The sequence below is a fragment of the Corapipo altera genome, unplaced genomic scaffold (assembly GCF_003945725.1).
Source record: "Corapipo altera isolate COAL_440 unplaced genomic scaffold, ASM394572v1 2b, whole genome shotgun sequence".
Taxonomy (NCBI): domain Eukaryota; kingdom Metazoa; phylum Chordata; class Aves; order Passeriformes; family Pipridae; genus Corapipo; species Corapipo altera.
The window spans coordinates 4621486-4646245 of NW_020884874.1; the positions used below are offsets into that span (position 1 = coordinate 4621486).

Below are 24760 nucleotides of genomic sequence, written 5' to 3' on the forward strand. Positions count from 1 at the left end.
AAGTGTAACCCTGTCTATTGCTTAGATTCTGGGAACTTTAACCTCCGTTTGGAAAGCGTGACTAATTAGATGGAACTAATATTCTCCCAAGAGATGTAAACCATGTGCCAACTTCAAAATACAAAAATGCTTGCATGTTTTTCCTTTTTTTTCTTTTTTTTTTTTTTTTTTTTTTTTTGTTTTGTTTTTTAAAGAAGAAATTTTTTTTTTTAAGATGACTGGATACATAACATTATGTGTAGTTAACTGAAGGCTGGAGTGCCAAGGCATAATAATGGTGTTTTTCTGAACTCTACTTTAAAAGTACTGCTGAATATTTTAGAGTTTTTTCTTCTAAGTGATTATTGCTTCTGAAATGCCTATGATGCAGTAACAGGATTAAGAAAATACATTTCTTAGCAAAGAAGGACAAATATTAAGCAAAATAATTATTGAAAATGATATTTAATTTACATTTTCCCCAAATATGTAATTACCTCCCAAATGCTAATTCCACAAACATCTAAATGAACTTAAAGTATATGATTCCTTTGAAAGGAAGGTGAATTTTCTCACCTGAGCAAGTGACATTTTTCTCTGTTAATAACTGAGTATATTGTATAATTGTCCTTACATTGAAGATTTCAGCACCATGATTTTATTGATTTGAAATATCTGGAATAGACTTGAATTCAAGCACTGCTGGTTGCCAAGTTTAGGATTGTGTAGCAGTAACATCTGTGGTGTTATTTGCTTCTTATTTTCCTTTTCTTAATTTCGGTTTTGCTTTGTTTTATATTAGTACTGCAAGCTTGTTTTTATTAGTATAAGTTTGAGCCTCAATCAAATCACTGGAGACTAAACTGCCCACAGTATTTTCTCTGTCTAGAGCACTGATTAATAGTTCCTCATACAGTGGTTTTACAAACTGCTAGGCTTGACACAATGATGTTTGCAGTTACCATATTGCCAACATGCTTCAAACAAGAGCAAAACCTCAGTCTGAGAGTTGACAAGTAGATCACTGAGGATACTAAAATATGAGCAAACAAAAACTGTAGGAAGAAAGAATTACTGGCTCTATTTTACGGATATTGAACCATAGTTTGTTGAAGGCTGCCTGATCTTCAAGAACCTGTGAATGAATCCTTGTCCAGTATGACTAAAGAGAATAATATTTCTTTCCAGCAGAATCAGAGGGGCAGTTGTTCTCTGCGACAAGAGCTCACCTTTCCTGCTGTAGCTCTAACAGAGCTTTTCAGATATGGCAGCACTCTATTCTGAACTCAAATTGCTGCTTTAAAATTCTTTTGAGACATGCAGCTGTGACGACTAGTTACCAGTACTCTTCATGGTCAGTTTAGTTTCTGTGGGTTGCAACTGCATACAACTGTAAAAAGTCACAAGACTCCAGACTGAGTTTAAAATCTGAGTTTGAAAGCGTGCTCTTTCACTGTGTGATAACTGGGACACAAAAGACATATATAAGTTAGAGAAAGCCCCTGTATCTTGTTCAAAATCACGTTTCAAAACGTGTTTTAATTACGCTTGGTAGTGACTGTAGTGATTTTGGGTGCTATAAAAATAAAAGTACCCAGGGGAAACGGGTTCTTGAAGGTGGAGACAGGTTCTTGGGGGGTCAGCATAACAATCTGCAGGTAGCACACTCATGCAGGAATGACTTACATAAAATATTCCATGATACAGAGATAGGAAGCTGTTGCATATGAAAGCAGAGGTGAGCCTATGGCAATAGATGCTTCCAGCCAGAGTACCACTATCTCTTTTACCATAAGTTTGTTTACCTCCAGTTCTATAAAGTGATAATCTTTATGAGCATCTAGTTTCTCCCCAAACAGTGCTGTAACACCATGTCGTACCAGTTCTCCACAAGACTATAACAAATCTTCAGATTTTTCTATATTCAAAATACTACACCACTCTAAGAATAAACAGTAACCCAACAAGAGTTGCATACTGAAATGCATAACAATACCTGGCATATTCTAATTGCTTGATCCAGTACTGTCTTTGTATCAGTTGCATAATCTGGACAAGGCAGCATGGCATGACTGAAGTGGGCTTGAAGCAGGAGGTGTGTTTTTGTGTGTGAACTGTCAAATGAATGGGGATTGACTTCAATTGGAAGGTGTTTTGCTAGTTCGCTGTTCATTTGATCTTCATTGTGTCTCACAGGCAGATCCGTGTACTCATCAGCATTCTTTAAAAAAAGAAATAAATTATTAATCATTGTAATTAACTTCAGAATAACTATTATTCCTTGCTGAGACATTAAAAGTATATGCATTTAATTCACTACCGTTAGATTTTATTGTTAAAATAGCATCATTTAAATGTTTAGAAAGTGTACTTATTTATCAAAATCACATGTGGGAAAAAATAACTAATATAATATTAACAAATATTCACTCAGTTATAGGTTTTAAATTCTTTTTCTTCCCCACAGTTGATGGTAACATTAGACAAGAGGAAAAAATAAGCAATGAAATAAATACATTCATTGGATGGATTCAGTAGTAGAAGATGACTTTCTACAGATATCCTACCTTGTTGGCTCATAAAAACATTTTAAGCTTAGCTATATAGAAGTCAATAATTCACATTTTCAATTTTCAGGGTTTATATTTTTCTGTTTCTATTCAAAACACAGTAGGTTTGAAATAGCACTGGTAAGGTTATTTTCAAATATTTTTTCAATATTTCGAGCAGTCAGTGTCTAAGCAACAGATGAACGATCAAAGCAATGAGCAAAACCGTAAGCACGTGCTGAAAACCATCCTTGGTGCTACAGAGTGGGACTAATGCTATTCATGCCAAAATGAAAGCTGTGTAAAAACTTTCTCATTATTGCAAAAAGGAGCTGCACACCAACATGTAATCTACATGTAGTTATGAGTAGCAACATCCGCGGGGCTGAGAGAAGCAAGTACAACTATTCTAGTAGCCTGAGCAGAGATGTTAATTCTCCTGCTAGGGAAACTCACTGTCTCTGAAAGAAAGTTCAACAGAAGCACCTTAAGAACGATAATTTAGGCTAAAGAGTAATTCTTCTGACTTAATTGGCAATTTTTTTTCCTCCACAAAATCCTCTTGTGCATGTATGTGTATATATTGTTTGGAATGAGAATGATCTTTCTAAAGTAGAAAACTTGCAAGTAAAGTAAGAGTTTTATAATATGTGATATCTTTTCCATTTGGAATTTAAGAAAATGTATTTCTTTTGCCATAAAATAAAAAGTCATTTGGGTAGCCTGAAGGGCAATGTCTTCCAAACTACAGGCTTAGCAGAAACCATTAAATTAAAGTGTTCAGGGTTTTATATTCCTCTTAAACTACAGATTCAATATTATGCATTTTAGTCTTCAATCTCCAGTCAGACTTCCTCCAAATCCACATTAATGAAATATTTGCAACAGTAACCAGTAGAGAGTAAGGCAAAGAAAAATGGTAATTTTAGAACACCTACTAGAACTACCTAATTGACTTGCAAAGTACCGTATCTGCTTATTAATATTCTAACACATAGAACCTTTTTTGGCATTTCCTAAAAAGAGTTAGATAGCTGTTTTTCACCCCTTGAAAACTGACAGCACAAAATTTTCTCTTTTCTTTAATGGCATGAGGAAACTATGTCTAAACTGTGATATTAATATAAAAATAATGGTAGGTATTAGACAATTTAAGTTTTGGAAAGAAAATCAGAATGTCATTAGTTTATTTCATATCTCAACTGCAGATTAGAAGTGAAGACTGAATAAAGACAACTGCTGCTTAATCCTGATGTCTCTGCTAGATCTCTTGTGAAAACTGTGGTCATTTATTCTCTGAACCTAAGGTCACAATCTTTTTAAGCCCTATAGAATTCTGCATGTTTGCTTCATACTTTTTATTTAACTGGTTTCTCCTTCAAAGATATTTTAAATAATATTTACCAAGGAGATTTTTACTTAATTTTGCTTTGCAGTTTAAAGTAGCAGAAAGAAGGAGGATCAGCCAAGTCATTCCAATGCCCTGAAAATGCATTTTCCCTAATTCTTCCCCAGCACGTTTTATTTACCTCGAAAACACTCTTCTTATTTTAAACAACTTGCCTACTTAATTTCCTGTTTGTGATCATTGACTGTAAGTAAGTAAGGTTCATTTTCTTATCTGCATCATGTAGGTAATTAAAGGAAATTGAGAATGGGTAGTGAAGCTTTTATACAACTGAGAATGAAGCTGAATGGAGGGCACTGAGGTCAGCAGAGTCCATTATATTTTTATGTGAGAGGCCGGTATGTCTGCCCTGTCCTTGTTTGCTTAGTGTAGGCTGGACAGACTACTAACTGCAAATCTGTTTCTCTGATTTGCCCAGCTGTCCTTGAATAAAGACATCTTCCATTGCAAAATGTTAAATGACAGTGATTGACAACTCTGTGATGAACTCTGCTTGCAACCCCCCGCTACTGTTTTCAGGTTGCACAAGAAAAGACAGAATAAAGAAACATCCTTTGTAATCACCTCAAATGGGCCCTGCTGTTCACTCAATATTTTTTCATTTTAGTTTTCCTTTTCATTGTGAATCTCAATCTGTGCTGCAAAGGCTGTAGCTTCAACTATTCCACACAATATATAATATATATGGTTTTAGTACGCTGTATCTGAACACCGTTCTTACTTCCATGGGTGAGGAAACAGATCAAATTACGTATCAATCATTAATCTTCATTCTAAAGTCCAGAAACTCAATGCAAACTTCATAGTTAAACCACAAAACACTGCTCTGAATTTTTCACTTTCCCATTTCCTTCTTTTAAATCAGGAGTGTTCCAGCCCATGTGCAAATAATATGTTTACCAGCACCTACACAGTTATTCATAACTTGGAGTACACCAGGAGATAACTAGGAATTTTAGCTACGGCTTCTGCAACTGTGCATTTGGTAGTCACGTCACATCTTGCCTGTATTTCTGTGATGGACTTTCCCAATAATGTCTTGTTTTGGGCATTGGAGACTGCTGCATCATTTCAAGGGTGTAGAAGTCCTCTCAGACTTACAATTTAATCTGTTCGTGATGCGGGATGATCATATAGGAGACTGTAACTTGCATTGCCAGGGAGAAATGTCACACACAGACCTGCATAAACTCAACAGTTACATTCTACAAGGCCAAAGAGCTATTCTGGCAATTGAATTCTGCTTCCTGCATAACACCAGCCACAGATTCATCTTAGAGCACTGTCTGCAACACTGTGTTCCAAATATGCAACTTACCATTTATTTGAACTATTAGAATAGTTCTAAAAGTAAACAACTCATCCTATTTTAAAATTTACCTATTGCAGTTTTGTGGTTCCATTAGGCATTTGAGGAGTCAGACCAAACTAAAATTTAAATAAGGTACCCAACATGGTGAGTACTATGCTTCACACTGTCCATAGAGTTAAAAAAACCTCCAGAGTTTCTTTCTACCCATAAAAAGTGTAAGTTTGGCTGGAATTACTGATTTATAGTAAGAACTGAACTATAAACTTATACTACGTGTAAATCTTCTAAAATATTTTAAATCTCAAGTAACTACATCTTGCCACATTGCCTACAGAAAAGAAGAGGATACTTGTGGACCACAGACAGAAATAGGATCAAGGTGAGCAACTAAAGTAAACTTGAATATTTTAAGTTAAGTTCAGTCATGGGAACAGTAAAACTTATAAAGTTAATGAGTTCTAGACTTTAAAGAGCAGTTGATTAAATTGTAACAATGAGGGTCTAAAATAAACCAAAAATAGTTTCTCACATTCCAGAGTTGAACCAGTAGTCTTTTCTTTGCAATGTTGTTACTGAAACTGCCCTAGAACTGACTGACTGCCTGTATGTTCCTTTTCTTTATATAGATACTGTGAACCCAAACACACCATATTCTCAACTTTAATAAACTTACAATGTGCTTTGCTCTCTCTGAAGTTTCTGATGAAGAAACAAAGGAAAAGCACTCTGAGAAAATTTGCTATAAAAACTAACAGTTGTTAAGCTAAAGTATTAAAAAATCTTGCAGTAAACTAGTACTAAAAGTAACTACCAAAATAATAAAAAAGAGAAAAGATGAGGATCATTTTTAGCTAATAGAGTAATTACAGTCTCTTTACCTGAAACTTGATAAGCTTCTTGTAGTCTTAGTACATGCTGAAAGACTGCAAAAATCATCATTTTTGCACAAAATGAACAAATAAAAATAAGCCGCAATAAATAAATGTGGGGAGTTTTCATGGCTGTTCTGCAGTTGACACTAATAATACATTATGAAGTAAATTTTAGTTCTCTGCTACCAGAAGTCCTAAAGTATGCCAATATGCAGCTTATTTTTGCAAGTACAAACAGATTTTTTTGGGTAACTGGATAGGCATATATAAGTTCAACAATAATATTATTACATAATTGGCTTTTGTCTTGTGTGCCATTGTACAGATTGACACAGAGTATTCTATTACACCATCCTGACCTGCCACACTGTGCTACAGTGTATAGGAAATAGCTGGAATGCAAAATTTGAAGCAGACTGTAACTCTCCTCATTTGAATGATATCTATGTTATTCTTAATATAGGATGGAGACATGTAGCATGGTCAAAATAGAGAAATAACAAGGACTGATAGTTTGTGAGCAGCTAGGTAATTGTGAATCTCATAACAGATTCACAAATTCTTTCTTTGAGGATACTTGAGCTCCTGTACTTAAAACCATTTGAAATTATTTCCCTTTTTTATACATACACATATATATCTCCACTCGTGTGCTGACAAAAATCTCATTTGATCCTGCTACCTGTACCATGAGAAAAATAAAAAAATTTCTTAAGTTCCCAAGTTAATCTTCCTTTGCTTATGCTCCTCCCAGGAGCACAAGACCATATTATCTGACACAGGAATGACACAGCCATATACTATGAAAATTATTTAAATTAACCAACATATTTATCCTATATTTTATCATCACATTTTCAAATCTGAGTTTGACTTATAAGCAAAGACATTAAATTGATACAGATTTATCCTGACAGATAGCTAGAACACAATCAAACTTACATTTATATTCAGAAAACAAATAAATGTGAGGAAATATGTGCTTTAAAAAGAGGAAAAAGAAGAAAAGAAGACCACATTGAATTAAAACTTGTTTTTCAGCTCATATCAAAAAGTAAAATAGATTGAAAAATGGAATTGGAGAAGTACTTGCTAGAATTACTGCTCTGAAAAGTTTAACTTTGTTAGTGATTCCATTATAAACTCCTATTTATTGGTAGCCTATAAATGTATGTGTTGTGGTCTCAGTTTTATAGGACACAATTCCAGCTTCCAAAGTTTAAAGCATTTGGGTGTTTTTTTAATCTTAGCCATAAAAGGTCTAGGACAATATTCCTGTTAAAAGACAGTAATAAACATATGTTACTAGTTACAGGTTTTAAGAACAACCATGATGCATGTTTTCAAGATTCATGTTATGGACTAAAAAGCAAAAACCCCTGTCATTTCTACCAGCTCACTCTATTTTACCCATGTAAAAATATACTTTTAAGAGAAACTTTGCAGAAGTAGCATTTCAGATTTCCAGGGTAGCCTGGCAGGCTCTGGTAAACCACAGAGCAGACTGAAGTTTTGTAGAGATCTTAAAGATGGCGTAACATGACGCAAAAGAAGACAACAAAATTTTTCAAGTAAGATGAAAATATATTTACTACATGATACTGTAATTCAACACAGACACCATATTTATAAATAGGCTCCTAATCTTCATCTACTGTATAATATCTCTCCTTGTCAACTGCATGCATATGTGGCAGTGCCATCAAGTGGTACCCAGTATATTGGAGCCAACCCTGCAGGGCAGCTCCTTTCCAGTGGAAGCCTTCCCATTCCTTCTTTTCCAGGGTTGGTGGCTGTCAGGGAGGAAAGGCAGAAAGCAAAGCCCTGTGCCAGCCGCTGAGGCCCAGAGGAGTCAAAGCCACAGGCCCTAGGCAGCAGTTGTCCCTGGCTGTGGAAAAGGGCATACCCTCACTGGGGACTCTGTCTGCCCTAACACTCCACTCCAGCTTGGGTAACAGCAAAATGATCTTGTCACTTCTCTAGTACTCCATCAGAGTATTCTCCACTCTCTACTTTTGGAAAAATGACAAGAAGAAAAAAGATATGTGTAGGATTGAGAACACTGTCCAAGGAAAAAGACCTACTCAGTATCTTTTTGAAACAAATAGTAACTTTTTTTATTTATTATCTAATTAGTGTTAAATGCACTTTTCGAGATAATAGATATGTGTCAAAAAATAAATAAATAAAAAAAAAAGAAATACAGAATTCAAATAGTAAAGTTATTCCAATTAACTAGGTAAGAGCAAAACAGTGAGGGTGGGCTACCCTGGGCTCTGTCTCCAGATTTAAGACTCATCAGAGCAGATATTGGAAATTTCCACTTGAGCATGAGAAGTTGAAGAGAGAAAGTTGTAAAACCCATCAACATGCAATTATGCAAATCTATTATGTTTTAAACATTAGTTTGTAACTATATTTCAGGATTTAAAACGGACACATTTCTGCAATGGGTATAGATTATAGAAACATACAAGTTAAAAGTTCTTACAATTCTTATAAAGTTATCATACTAGTGATCAGAGAAATCATATACTAATTGTATTCTCAGACTTTTCACTTTAAACAGACAAGTCTTTGATTTTTGCTTTTACATAGCTGCATATGATAAACACCACAAATTTTACAATTACAGAGATTATAAAAAGTACAACCTAGGGCCATGAAACAGTTGAGTGATCACTTAAAAACACCCTGAAGGGTTTAGATTTCACAAGTTCACTTCTTACTTAAAACATCCAAACTACAAACTACTGATGACATTCCTGATGACCAGAGGTCAGAAGTCTAAAAGACCTTTGCCACTGAGCACAGAGCAATAGGAGGTCAGCAATATTAGCTACCAGTAGCAGAGAGTGACCTGGCAGATCTGGGAACTTCTAAAGTACAAAGTTAAATTACAGACTTCTGCTTCAGCATGGAGGTGATAAAAGAATATAAAAGCATGCTGGCACACAGGAGAGGGAGGATTATATAAAATAACAATAATTTGACATGGGAAACAAGTTCTTAGGAGTTCTGCACTAACTTGAAAGTTGATTTTCCCTGTCTTTTCTAGTTTCCTAAGCATATTAGAGAAGCTGAGTTTCAGTGTAGGGGAAGATACAGTAATAGATAATACAATTGTTGCAATTATTTTACCAAATGTTAAATAATATATTTAGAGAACTATTCTGTTTCAGGATAATTTCTTTTTTAAGTTGCATACTTTACTAAAACATTAAAACAAAGAATGAATCAATGTTTTTAAGTCCTAACTCGCACAATCCATATTTCATAAAGATCATGATCATAACCATAACTCGGTGCTACTTTTTTTGGCCAGTCCTAATAAAACCTGTTCTAAAAATACATTTTCCCCTGAATGTACAGGTACTTTCACAGTATTAAGTCTGTACAACTTTCATAGATATGGCTTTAGTTCCTTCTCAGGTTTCTAAATTATTCACCTAGAATAAGTTACTTTGACCACAGCAAAGAAATACAAATAGAATGTTATGAATTACATTTATAAAGTGAATTATCGTAATGTGAGAGAATTGTTCCATTTTATTGTTGTAAATGGTATATTTGAGTTTTTGCCTCTCCAATAGGTCTGACTTTTCTGATTACTTGTGAGAATGCTTTGAACCAGCACATTCTGCATGTGTTATCATCACTCCATTTATTTTTAATCTTAAAACCTAGATAGGGCAGTGACCCACAACTTACTTTCCCTGTAATCTCAAGTCATATTATAGGAAAGATTTAAAACTGACCGGTTCTGGCTATACTGAAACTGATTATATTGCACTAATACAGAAAAGTTTTTCAGTGCTTGAACTCAGTAATGTGCTAACACAAAACTGGGAAAGCCTCTCTGAGTATACATTCAAAAGTCTGATTGTCATGAGAAATCTACTTCAGTTCCATTTGGACGTCTGTTCACATTTTGAAACTGAGCTTGGCTGAATTAGCTGGCCCAACTACTGATTGAGATGATGATAGCAATAAAAATTGTAATAGCAAATCCTGGCACAGAGCTTTCCTGGGAAAGCGATCAGTCATTTTCCATCTTTGGCTTTGATCCTCCATTGGGATCTTCCAGTGCAGAGCCCAGACCCAGGGAAGAAGTTAACAGATCTCTGCATTAAGTTAATGCTACTCTGCATGGAGACAGGAGTGCTACTAATTTTTTATGTGAAATGGGGCCCATATATACTGTATATGTTAATGGCAAGCTGTAAAAGCTCTGTGTGTTGAAAACTGGATTTCAAATCTGCTGACCTGTGGTAGCTCCCCTAGTGGGGAGCCGCAAATGCACACTGCTGCATTTTTGTACTGGATTAAATTCCGGATCTAGACTACTATGTGACCAGAGACAAAAGGGAATAAAAAGTTCACAGGCGTGAATACCTGTCAACATGTGGTGAAATGAGTAGCAGCCTCTGTTCAAGAGAGGCTCAAGGCCAGAATAATAGAAGAACAATACGAACTGGCAGAAGTATATGGGAAACTTGGAAGGTGCCTACATGAACAATGTCTTTTCAGCAGTGCTACTGGTCTAACTCTGATCACGTTTAAATGAAAATAGTTTAATATTATAATAAAAAAACACAAGTCTAAGAGGAAATGACAGCTGCTGCAAGTAAATTTCAATAAGGGCAGTTCCCTGCTGATAAAAACTGGCACAACTCCACTCATTTCAGTGTAGCTATGTGGATTAACATTGCTTGAAAATCTGACTAAACGTCTTGAAGAACTTAAGGGCTACAAGAAAATACAGAGATGGAAAACACTGGTAATTACAAGGGTGAGAAAGACGGGTAATCACTGAGGAGGTAAAAAAGTCAGTAAAAAAAAATTTTTGAAGTCTACTAAACAAACAGAAAATCTGTGAGCATTTTGGGGTGCTTGATTTGAGGAAGTTCTATCAACATTTCTGTCATGAATGACCACAGGTCTGATACAAAGAATCACATGGCAAAAACACCCTTGTACCACACTTGACCTTAACAGAACATGCTGTTACTGCAATGGGACATACTATATATTCCTAGTGCAGTGATAATTTTTTTTGGTGATGTTCACTGCACACAAATTTTTGAGAATATTGTAAACTCAGTTTTCCTACACAGACTTATACTAGGTCTTTCTGACCTGTAAATAAAGGTATTAATCTAAAGTGAACTGTAAGAGCTGTATTAAAAAAAAAAAACAAACCAGAAAGATAACTGACGATTAAGAGACTTGCAGAAATTTTACCTCTGGTGTAAAGTTTTAAGAACTTCTTTTAAAAGACAAAGAAAACTGAGATTTTCAGGACCAGATGTCTAGGAAGATCCCATTTGGATTTGAGCTACTTAAATTTGCAATCATGTATTTATACATCTAACAGAGCTTCTGTTTCCCCTAGAATCTGAAAATTAACTAGCTTTGTAGCATCTTCCTTGATCTGCCACCCGTGCCCTGAGGATTAGAGACTCCACCTGAGCTTGTTTTACAAGCATAACAGAAAAAATTAATCTCTGCTGGCAGCGATCCCACTGGGATACTGATGAATAATGATATCCCTCTCTTGCTGCCCTCTCAGTCCACTAGAAAAGCCACTCTAACCCAGCAACGTGGAAACCGCTGAAACCATTCCAGCTGTGGATTAGCAGGCAGTCAAGCATCCATCTGTTCTGTGTGAATCAAGAGAAAGCAAACACGCATTCTTATAGCTAAAGAAGTATTAAAAATTAGCATCTTATATGACTACATATAGTAAATATTAAGACAATTATATAAAAAGGAAAAAACTATCTATTATCTATAGCTCATATTGTTCACCATTGCTTATTACCTTGAGCAAATGATAAAACAGTTGAAATTCCTCTCCTTAACCTACAAAATACTGTGCATTCAATGATTTAATATGCTTAAGATAAAATTTTTTAATACTGTAAGCCTCAGTTGTACCTAAAAAATATTTTGTCAAGAGACATGCATGGACACACATTATAAGAGAACATGGTAACATTCCTTCACCTTGCTAGGAGAAACATTTAAGAGGCCTGTTGTGAGAGGAATTTTAGCAATTTTCTCACCCTATAATGTGAAAGGTATAGACTTGAGATAGTTTCTCTTTCTTAAAATTAGTAGTTTGAATAATCCCTGCTGGCTTGCTAGTCTTTTCCACTGGAAGACAGAAATGGAAGGCAGTGGAAGCTGGCACGTGGGCAACCCAATCAAACTGGTGATGTCTGATTTGACTGTTCCATGGGAAATAGGACAATGACCTACTCAAAATTAAGGAAAGTTGTATTTGAGCATTACCGCAGGCAAAAATACTTTAAGAAGTGCATAATTTGACTGTTTTCCGATACATCAATTCTAATATTTTTATTGATGCCTGGATCACATTTATTAAGCTGCAGAGGCTTAATATCTGCAACTGTTTGTTCTCTAAAAGCAACCTTCCCATGGTGCACCAAATTTCCAATTTCAAAATGCTAAGAAAAGTTTAGGCCTTTTAGTAGCAAAAATCCCTCAGCAATTTCTTCTAACATTACAGGTAGCAAACCTAAGTAATTATTAAATAAACATCTTGTAAATATTAGGTAAATAATAGAAGAGGGAGATTTCTTAAAAGTTCATCTCTGATGAACATAACATCAACATTTAAAATAAAATTCTATTTCTGAAACTAGACAGGTCCCATAAGGAAAAAAAAAAGAAAATGAGACAAAGAAAGAATCTAAATGTAAATAGGCAAATACAAGTGTCAGATACTTCATTAAGGACTGATCAGTAATCCTCTTATGTCCTTTTTTTTTAAAGTACTATGCTAAAGGAACAATATATGCTGGATACCAATCTTGTATGATGTAATTATTTCAGCCAAACCAATCCTTATCCTGAAGTTTTTGTTCCAGAGAACAAGCAACAATATGTCATCTTCTTTCTTAACAGTTTTATAAGCAATAACTTCTCTGCCAACAGACAAAAACATTTTTGTGCCTTTAAACAGCAGTCTGTATGGCCCAGTTGGTGTCACTCTATTCTATGAAAACAAATTCATCAGCTATATGATTGTTAACTGTTATAATTTATTGTACGAATGTATAATTCTACCAAAAGCAAAGGCATTCCCTAGAAGGCAGTGAAGACAAAAGAACAGCAGGTTGCAGAGGGCCTAAATTTGCTTATCGTGCTTTATTTACAAATTGAGAGGAAGAAAGTAAGGCAGAACTTGAACTGACTTGTCAAAAGCACACTGAACTTATAAGACTGCCTTCTGGAGTACTTGGGGCACAAGAACACACAGCCATTTACCAAAGCAGTATTGCAAATTATAAAATGTTCAGCTTTAGCTTAATAAAGATGCTGTTCAGAACTGCAGTTTTGTTTCAACAAATGAAAACATTATTTCAACAAACATATTTTATTTTTGAAAATCAAGGCATATGACAAGACTGCTGAAAAGAAAGCCATTTTATTTTCCATGTGAATACTTTGCAAAAGATGGCTGCATGTACACAATTACGCATAATTCGAAATCTTGCATGATGAAGGCCACAATTCTAACTGCCAACTGAGAAGTAAAGGGTGTTTGTGCTAAAACAAACAAACAAACAAAAAAACAAATGTTCCAAGGTTGAATTGCCTTCAGGTTTGAACAGTCAGTTAAACCAAGCTTGCTATCAAGGAACTTGCTTCTACTGTACGTACCAAGGACAAACACTGATTTGCCACCGATGGCAGCCAACATTCATGTTTTTAAGTACAAGACCAGGACAGTACTTCTGTCTGCCCTAGCATATACAACTGTAATAACTCCTGGCTCATCAAAATAGTTTCCATTGGTATGCATGGGTCTTTTGTTGCTATAACTGCACCTATAGCTCCTGTTAAAGGAATTTATTTCCTCATTTTTCTGACAGAAACAGTTACTAAAGCAGCTGTTTGAAATGGGCATATAGCCTGAGGCTACTGCCTTCCACTATCGCACCTATGTACACTTTCAGAAGTTTTTCCCTTGGATGATACACTGCAACCAAAACAAATAAAACCCCCTAAACAAATACCTTTATTATATCCAAGATAAGAGTTATGGCCTTCCTCATGGGAAATGTATGTCAAAAACCTTTAACTACAACTTTAAAATGGGTTTTAACTTTCCTGAATATCAATTCAGTTTTGTTTTTTTTTTTTAAACTGGCACATAATGACAGAAATTGAGTAAGAAGACTGGACAAGAAAAAAAGGAGATCTGTTAATCGGAGGTTAGAAAGTCATGCCTATTGGAGATGGGAGAGTTTTATATTTTCTGGTTTTGACTGTAATTCTTTCTTATTGATGCCATAAAAATGGAAGACTTATGCCATGTTCAGTTAGCTGTCAGTGGTGGGCATTGTTACCCTGATTTACCAATGGACTGTGTTTTTCTGGAAAGGCAGGCAAGTATATGATGCTTTCAAACTAAAAATCAAACAATCTTTTGGAAAAAGAAAAATAGGAAACAGCTGTGTCATGATGTTAGAAAAAAAATAGTATATCCAATTACTACCGCAACATTAAAAACTGCTCCATCTACTGGGACTAGAGAAAAATCAAGACTAATTGAGTGTGTGAGTATTCATATAAGTACTTTTTCTGCTAAGTGTAAGATATTTTTGAATATCCAACTTGGATGCTATTAATATCAACTATAACATTTTGTTTTATTTTCATGAACCCAAACACTATTTTCAAATTTCAACTATTTTATTAAACACACTGTGATACCATCTAGATGTTTCAAGTGGGAACTGAAGCACAAATGTTTTAAAATATTAAAATCCAGAGAATATAGAATGCATAAAAATTAGGTAAATGATCCTGGGAATGCCTATGTTTAGGATGAAATTTATGCATTGAACAGTCCTTGGTATGGATTTATTGTAAAGAAAAGATTTAATGGTAAGAGGTAACAGTTTTCTTCTATTACAAGGGGTCACTAAAATATGCATAATGGCTGAGGCCTCTTTCTATTTGCAGAGTGTCCACAGCAGTCATGTTCATATTGTTGAGAGAGTACGATAGATGTGAAATCAAATATGGAAGTTCTTTAAAGGTTAGCATGTAATGTAATTGATTTTCATCTGATATAAATTTTACATTATAAAGTATTTCTATTCTTGACACTGAAATGTCATATTCAAAAAGAGTAGCATAATGAATATAGTCTTGCTGTGCTTTTATGCCTTGAAGAAACTCATAGTAGCACCTTTATTTTCTTCTAAATTAAACACAAATGTAATTTTAAAGTAGAAAATTACTGACTTAGGAAAAACAATCTGATTTTTTTCTGCAATTACTATAGAACAGAAACCCAGTTTTATATAATATCTTAAAATATCCTAAAAGCAATGTTTTTTGCCGTGGCTTGCAGGAAAATGTTACAAAAACCAGATTTGCTTCTTCTTGAACAGTTATTTTGTAACTTATTAATTTGCCCTTCCCTGGTGCCTAACTGGGGACCTGTTGAAAAGATGGTTTATCACTGAGTCAGAAACCTTTGTGGCCCCTTAATGGGAGACCAAACCATCAACAAAATCGTGATATGGAAATAGAATTATTTTAGACTGAGAGTGTAAATATTCACAAAGACTCACATATTTCCCTGCTTAGTGCCAATGATGATGAACAGAAAATAAAGCCACAGGTTAATAGAGTTATCTAGAATCTCACTGTACAAATACCTAATGGGCAATGAAAGATAGATAAGGCATTAATAACTTTACTCTTTTGTTATCTATTATCTGGGATGGAGAGTGCCTGTTTCATGAACTTCTTCCTTATACCTTCCAAATCTGTGACTCCAGCAATGACAGATTTTCTACTGAGTTTCAAATTACTTACTTTAATACAAGCCAGTGTGAGCACATCAATTTTCAGAAAGAAATATAGGGAAGAGGTATGTGGATAAAAAACTTTCCAGTCCATGTTTACATTACAGAAAGACAGACATGTACGCCCCACTATAACACAAATACCATGTTGTTCTATCTCTAAGCTCCCTGAAAGCTTTCAACAAAAGAAACCTATCTTTTATCAGTTTACATGAAAGACAGCAGTAGACACATGAAAACCAACTAGTTTTCTTTTGTAGGTTGAATTAAAAAAAACAGAAATTAGGGACAACATGCAGATAAAACAAGGGATGAAAGATGGTAATAATGTTCTCTTTACTGTCTGGTAGGGACAGGCATGACAAATTATTTGCTCTGTAAATAGAAATATTAACCAGATAACAAGGTAAGTATACTAACAAGTCACCAAAAATCACGAAACTAGTGGATCTAGCCATCACGATCCTGATCAATCAGCAAGACAGACTTTTTTTTGTCAAGATACAACTAATCTCTATCTGATTTTAAAAACATTTGTGCAGAAAAAGACAAGAATCATCCCAAAGTATCTCTTATTGTTTTTTACCTAGATCTCTGTTTTAATCTCTGCACCTAACTTTCAGAATAAAAGAAAACAGTCTTTAGGTACCTCAGGGAAATCCAGCCTGTCAGTAATAATTCATGAACACTTTCTCATCAATAATACTTAATGCAAGAAGCACCATAACTCAACAGTGATTAAGCTCATTTGGATTGCTACTGTCTGAGCACGGTTAGAAAAGTTTTAAAGAAAGCTCTATGGAAAATCATCAAACATTTTCTCTCAGAAAAAAAATACACATCCACTAGCACAAGTCAGTGACAAAAGTAACTGAATCTGCTCCAAGAGGAGCAGGGAAAGCGTGAGGGGATTGTAACCCACCTATTTAAATCACTTATTACTGTATACTTCCAACATGACTGTGGGACTGTTCTTATGTGCCATGTTCCTGTTCATTTTATAAACACCTCAACCCGTACAGCATACTGGAAAAAAAATATATTTGATCTTGCAAAATGCTGGCAGATGATCTAATGAAAATATAAAATAAAGAGAGAGAAAAGAACAGGCACCACAGAAGACTACGAGTAGCCTTTACTAAGTGGAAACAAATCTTGCTATTGAGTGACTTTTTTGAGAGATCCACCAACAGTAGAAACAGGATGACTCAAAACTACTTTTTCAGTTGAGTTATAAAGATTCCTTGACAATTCACTGGTGAACAATCCTGAAGTTTGAACACTTCCTTAGCATGGAAAAGTATCAATCTGAAACTCAAAATCCCTTAATCAAACTCAGATTTAAACCCCTTAACACAATCCTAAATTTCTGAATTCTTGAATGCAATCTTGCTTTTTTCTCATTTAGTTTTAAACAAACTTTTGCTCCTTTTCAAGTTCCATATATATTTGGTCATTATTCCATTTCAAACCCAAAAAATCATGATTTTCTTTGTTAAAATTGTTCACTTCTGCCTTCCCTATATACATCAGAATACTTGTAAATGTCTAAAGGCTTGCAAGATTATGAAAAATGCCAGCAAATAATAAGTGTTGTATTTACAAAATCCTGCAACTGCATGAGAAATGCTCCAATGGTTATTTTTAAAAACACAGTCCGAAATTCAAAACTTTAAAACTGAATGATCAGAAAAATAATCACAATTATAATTATGTTTTGTAATGATAACAGACCTTTTTGTACTGGAGCTACAGCTTTCAGTTCCAGCATCATTAAGAGATTCTTCAAATTACTTTTTAAACATCCTTTTCCCTCAGGATTTTCACTTATACCTAATTAGACTACTTACCCCATGCCATGTAATTCCCTATTGCCAAAACTGCTAAATGCTTCAATAAGAAGGAGGAGGGCAATAGTGGAGTGAGGCAGATGTAATGTCATTGGTTAACAATAGAGGTGTGAAGCAACTGCTGTAATTATAAATCTCATTAATTCACAGTGTTTAGGGGAAAAAAAATCCTTGGCAATAACTGTTGAAATGGCAACTCTTTTCAACACTACATCAGACTGAAAAAAATCCTTTCAATTTACACCTTCAACAAGACAGAACAGTAGTTCCACTGGTAATTATGAAAACCAACATCCCCATAAAAAGTAAGCAAACACTGCCAGCTCTAATGGCATCCAGCATTCATATACCCTTTTCATCTTTTAAATTGACATGTGGCACATTTTGACCCCTAAGCAATTTTATTTTTAGTCCCATTCCTCTTAGGATTGTAAATGGACAGTTTCAAAGACTATATTTCCAGGGAAAAAAAACCAGAAAGAATTAAAGCAAGCTTAATGAATTTAAAATTTTACAGTCTCTGCCTAATAGTAGGGTCCTAGGTTTTACCTAGCACAGAAATATTTGCCATTTACTTTTGCGCTTCCTGAATGCAAGCAGTTCAAATACATGAGGACTTAAGACATGGAACACTAGGTTCTGCTTCCATCATTCCTCTTCCATATACTGCTCACTGGCTTAGGCAGTGTTACAAAATGCCATCTCTGCTAATGCTGTTCTCAAACTTTCCCTGCCCAATTTTATCAGAAAAAAAAATCCTGACATTTCTAGGTGGAGAAAATTTTCTCTAGAGAGAAGAGATTTTAATGACAGCTGGAGTAAAGCTCTCATCTCGAATACTCAATATTGTATTATTTAACTTCTGTTCACATGTGGACATTTCTTCCTAAAATTTCAGTTATTTTACATATAGGACATATAGTAGTTGTGGATGATTATAATTTTGAATTCAGATGAATACACTGAATGTCATTTAATATAATTGCAATGTTTTCTGACAAGAGAACTACTGATACTGCAGGGTCAGTGATAGCAATTCTCCTATTTAGGCTGTGTAACACTTTCCATTATAAAATATTACTGTGGCCTTTATTTCTGAGCTGTAACTCTGAATGTTTGCAGCAAGTAATTTTAAATTTATCAGAAGGAAAAGTCTCTGTACTAGAAAAGTGGTTTTCTCAGTGTCATAAAATGCTGATCAGGTTTTGTTGAGTTGCAAACTGTTGAATAGCACTATTTTAACTTTTCTTCTTGTATTTCTCCTAAGAGAGTTTTTGGCAGCATGTCAAAACAATAATGAATATAAAAGTTATATACATAAATACTGCAAGATGGGACTCTAAATTTTGAAGTTTACACTTGGAAGTCAGAATATTACAGAATTTGGGCCACTTGTATAATGTATATAATGTAACAGAGACTATAATCACAAGCGGGCAAAAATAAATTTTCCTGGATAATATTCAGGCACTTCTTGTTTTCAAGTATGTGTGTACAAGTAGAGTTACAGCATTTTGAAAAAGGAGATTTTGTAGATATAACTACTTAAGTACTTAAAAAGGAAAACAGAGTAAACCCTGATTCTTTTATGGTGAGAATGTAATACCAACACAGTGCATTGTACACTGTGTCTTTGGCCTTGCATTGCACTTGTCTATTAAACAGTCACTAGACTAACAGTATGAAATGATGTTATTTCAGGTTACGACCTCAAGGATCATGACGTGTCTGGGAGAAGGATAAGAAGACATTTTAGGAAAGAGGTTTTTCCCATGTGTTTCCCTTAATTCTTAAAGTTGCTGTATCTTCCAGATTGTCCCAGGGCAAAGTGATGGTAGTGCTACAGATTTAGAACATACAGTTATTACTCTGGCATTTTAGTATTATACCTAACTTAGAAAGGACAAATATCAGATTTGTATAGATCCTGTCCTTATAAAGGGACGCAAGAAGAGAAAGAAATTGATTTGATGAAACACTTGAAACATCAGCAATTATTCAGGTATATTTCTCAAAACAATAAAAAATGAAATTATAGATCAGGAAAGAAAGGCTTTTCCTTATTTTGGGGTGGTTTTTTCATACATTTCTGTCTTTAAAGAGTCAAAAAGTACGCATGTTAAAGTTAAGAAAATATCAGCACTTACTGTCAGAATTAAGAGCAATTCTTCAATGTTGCTTTCAGGTTTCAACTGCTCTTTGAACATCCCAATGGTTGGATGCTTCAAATAGTAATAGGAAGCAATACGGCCGTATGTCAGAGGTTCAATGCTGCGATTATCCTGTTAGAAGAGGAATCAAATATACGTGGTTGCCAAGTGGTTCAATATTAGGGGTTCCTACATAACTGTGAAATATGTTAAGACTACTTTAAAAGAGAGAACAGCAAAAATGATTTAGCATCATACTTTAGCCACAACAATTTTCAACATACGCCTTACAAAGAGCTCCATAGACAAACTAACATCTCAAATCAAGGAGCATGTATCTTGCTGTTCACAACTTTTAGGAGCATGTATCTTACTGAATCTTGTAAGGCATAGATTAGTCTTACCTCCCCAATTTCAATACAGTAGGAGCATTCCAAATCAAACAGGGATTTCTCAACAAGGCTTGAGAGGTACTTATTCATAGTGTCATGGCTCACATCATCCAAGTTATAGTAACTAGATAAATTGAAAACAGATGCATTACATGAATATTTTTTACACTCTGAAGATTTCTAACAATAACATCTTGTAAGAAAACTATCAAGGCTTCTACAAAACACACATGCTTGGAACAGCAACTATCCACATTAAACAAAACTATTATCTTATAAAGACTAAAAAGAAATTCATAATTCTTAAATGGTTTGTGGTAGTAACCAACATAAGACCAGCATGTACATATGGAAAGATGGCAATTTATCTGTCTATTAATGGAAAGGTTGATACAAACAGAACTGGACTGGCTATATTGTGTTAGTGGGAAAATTTTCCTGATTGCATAAGTACACTTTCCTGATAAGCATGAAAGTGGACAAGCAATATTAACACAAGTACCAGGATTTTAACTTCAAGAGAAAGAAAGAAAACCCACCCAGGAGAGCAACTGTTCTTACATCCTGGAACTCTGAAAGTAAAAACTAGGCATATAGTGACATCTCTTGAAAAATTAAACTTACACCAATCCAAATGTTAGTGTTTGTTGTTATATTTCTGTGTCATTTTATTCTCAAAGTTAAAATTGCTAAAAAAAAGAATAAGGTATTTGTCAATGTGGTTACTTGTTACTTCACATATTCACTGTCATGTAAAATGTTTAGGTAAACTATATAGTCACAAGGGCTCTTTGTCTTCTGTGTGAAGGAAAACTGTTCATACTTTTATGCCAGCCTATAAAAAAGACACGGTGACTGAAGTTTGCACTTTTTAACTGTAGAATTAAGGCACATTATTAGATTTTTACTCACACAAACTAACATAAGTCCAGTGAGAACTTTTACTCCAGACAAAAATGCAGTAAGAACTTGTGTCCTTGATTCAACAGAAACACCAATTCAGAAGCTAACAATTAAGTTCAATGAGCAATAAAGAAAAACTGAGCATGGTCAGAAAGGTATAAAATTCTGAATTTAAGCAGAGCAATTAAATCACGTAATTTCAAAGCAGAATTCAAACAAACGAAAAAAATTGATGATTTACTGAAATATTAAATACCACAATAAAAGAGTTAGTCCCCGCTCATTTAATTCTGTCAAATACTGTCGCACAGACTACTGAGCAATGATGAAAGATGTTCCTTTTTTCTAACAGGTTGCTTTACTAAGACTTCCTACTGTTATGATGTACTCAGCATCCCCACTTGAAACAATACCACATGCTGTAAAGGAGAGTAGGTTCTTTCAGTGCTATTTTGTGCAGGTGAACAACTGGCTGTAAAACACCGCCGAGATTAATTTTAGCCAATTTTACAAAGTTACAGCTGCACCTGAGTTAGTTTTTTAACTCCCCTTATTACCAACTGAAAGAAATATGTGCTTGCAGAATGCTATTAATCTGAAGTACTTTAAGATCTGCTTTAGGATGAGGTGAAATGTAATCACTGATGAAAAAAGAAAGAACTTTAGACAACCAGTGCAGTTTTCGATGCTTTATTTGGGCAGATGTATCCCATTCTCTGAGTTAAGCTCAATTTAATTTACTATAATGCTGCTGTTTGCAAATTTCAAAAGATGGAATTGCATTTTTATACACTACAAACATTCTTCCATAACTGCTTTATTTACAGAATCTGATTTGCACTATTATTTTCTTAAACAAGGTTTTTAACATTTATCTTTTTAAATAGTAGTATCATAACTTAAAAAGCCTGAATGCTAAATAGCAGTCTTGTAATTTCCAGATTTTTTTTTCCTCTTGTTATTAATTCCAAATTATGGGATTAATTCTGTGAAGTTTTGAATGTTTACTTATAATTGGGTGAAGTAGGAGTAAAACAGTACTACCATAAGAAAAAGACTACAAAAATCTGTTCTGATAGTAGTCAGCTACATTAGACAACAACAAAGCATGGATATATGGCAGTGGAGTATTAAACTCTGACATTTTATATGGGTTCATGCTTAAAACATAGCTATTGTCCAAACCCAAAACAAACTGAGAGGAATATTTGTATTGACTAAAACACTTTAGATGGTAGAAAGCCATATATTATCAGCCTCATGCAAAGAAAACTTCTTGTAGAAAAAGTACTTTAATAGTATTTTTGATGCAACCTAATTTTCAAGAGTTCCCTTTTAAATTTACTGAAGTAATACAGTGATCATACAAAACGGTAAATATTTCCACCTGCTCCTTTTATCTGCCTGACACCACTGAAAACATTTAGTCTCTGCTTATTAGCAGAAATCACTTTGTAAAATTTTGTTTACCTTTTGAAAATAATTGAGCAAATTAGCTAGATAACTTGTTTAAGGATGTGAAAATATTTTCTATTTCATACACCTAAACCACTAATAATTCATTAGTATTTTTCTCTAAATTGAACAGAACACCACTGAAATGCTGATAATTAAGGCACTTTGTTGTCATGGTATTCAGACTTCCACCATATAATTTCAGCACTTTTATTTGCAGTACCATAACACTGATGATTAATACTGATAAAACAAAGGAAGAAACATGGGCAGTACGCTGAAATTCTTTACTTGGACTTTAATTTAAGACACTAATTCAAACAGATTTTATCTTGTGCTCTGCCTAATCTGTAATAGTTAACATTGAAGTTATAATCATAAAAGGCATTTATAATGCCTTTTAAAAATTATGTGAATTTTAAATTTGCAGCTTTCAGGTAATTTTTTTGTCAAAGGAGTAAATATCTACCTGCCTGGTACGAATAAAACAATGTAAAGAAAAATATTAAATGGTTTGCAATCTTGAGTGAAGTGGTACCAGTATGTTTTAACTACTATTTGTAATGGGGTAAATATAATTTTGAGCACACCCACAGGATCTTCTTGGTAATTCAGCACATTTTCCCCTAATAAAAATCAAAGCCATTCATCTTCAAAGACTGTGTTAAAATCATTGGTGTAAACAGAGGTATCATGATATTAGACAGTATTTTCAATGTGCAGGCATAAATGCAAGTTGAATTCTGCATGTTGGTATGCTCCAAGTATAAAACCTGCATTGTACCTGAGTTCCTCTATGAGGCCATATTACCTATCTATTTAATTACAGATAAAGAATAAAAACAATGCAGTTTCATGCTCACTGCATTGAATCATCTAGTCATTATTTTCCCTTTGCTATAAACAGACAGCCTACCTTTTTATCAGCACACCATTTCATTTATTTCACAGTGAAGCCCAGTTTCACAATAATTGACTTGTCAGAAGCTCTAATTTATGAGGCTGGGCTCTGTAAGCCTTCTCCTATATTGGACTCAACCTGCACACAAGCAGGGTTGAATATTTACAATGCTGTTAACAGGTGCTGAGTTGTTTAATGATTCTAATAGCCAGAAGCGCACTGAGAAAGCCAGCGGGATCACAATTACAGGCTGTTTGAACACAACAATTACTCGTCCCCTGAGAGGTGTGAAAGTCAAAGGCAGTTTTATCCTAATAGCATCTAGCACATGGGCTAGACAGGCTAACTTCCATTAGTAGTCCATAGGGAAAAAGCAATAACAAACCCCTAGGTATCATAAAAATTTACAAAGTATGTAAAATTTAAACAATCAAAAACTGAAGGAACTTTTTATTCTCTTTTAAAAACATATTTAAAATCCCCAAACCTTCTAGAGCTTAGCAAGAACAACAAACTGTGAAACATGAACTTATTTCTCTAATCCAAGGAAGTGTGGAATTTCATCAGCTGAGAGAGACAGAGAGACGTGCAGGAACATAAAATGTAGATGAAGTTACACAAAACATTTAGGATTTAATGTGAATGGTGGCAATCATTTCCTGTTTAGCTTATGTAAACCTGACCTGAGATCTCTCCGGGAAATTTTTCATCAGCCTTGAAATGGTCCTGCTATAACTGTCAATGCTGTGAAGTCATTTGTTACAGCACCATGTTTTTTATGTTCAGATTATACGGTAGTAATGGTGACACACATAATGAAAATTGGTGACAGGCAAAAATATTAAAAGAAAAAACTAGCCAGTAGGTCTTTTGAAGCAAATGCATGAAAAGATGAATCCACAGCATTTAGTTTATAGCAAGAAAGTGTGCTTTCTGAGATTTTACAGTTCTGAAAGCAGAATTTTATTATGAACAAGTATGAGGGAGCATAGATAGTAATTTTTTGTAAGTCCTTTTACTGCATTCATCAATTATATTTACTTTCATCAGCCTGTGGCCTTCAGCAGCTGCCATCTTCAAATTGTACCATGGAAATGGTATGGAGTATATGGCACAACTGATGAACCTTCATAGC

The 24760-nt window shown here is 34.5% G+C and overlaps 1 protein-coding gene across 2 annotated transcripts in view; it reads right to left on the reverse strand.

Moving 5' to 3' along the window:
* The window catches only part of ASCC3 (activating signal cointegrator 1 complex subunit 3), a 266716-nt gene that overhangs the window by 19997 nt on the left and 221959 nt on the right, over window positions 1-24760 (reverse strand). For both annotated transcript variants that reach the window (XM_027632616.1, XM_027632609.1), the window contains exons 35-37: window positions 20379-20490; window positions 19972-20106; window positions 1976-2200 (exon numbers count right to left, since the gene is read on the reverse strand). In XM_027632616.1, coding sequence (XP_027488417.1) covers window positions 1976-2200; window positions 19972-20106; window positions 20379-20490 — 472 coding nt within the window. The remainder of the gene's footprint in view (window positions 1-1975; window positions 2201-19971; window positions 20107-20378; window positions 20491-24760) is intronic.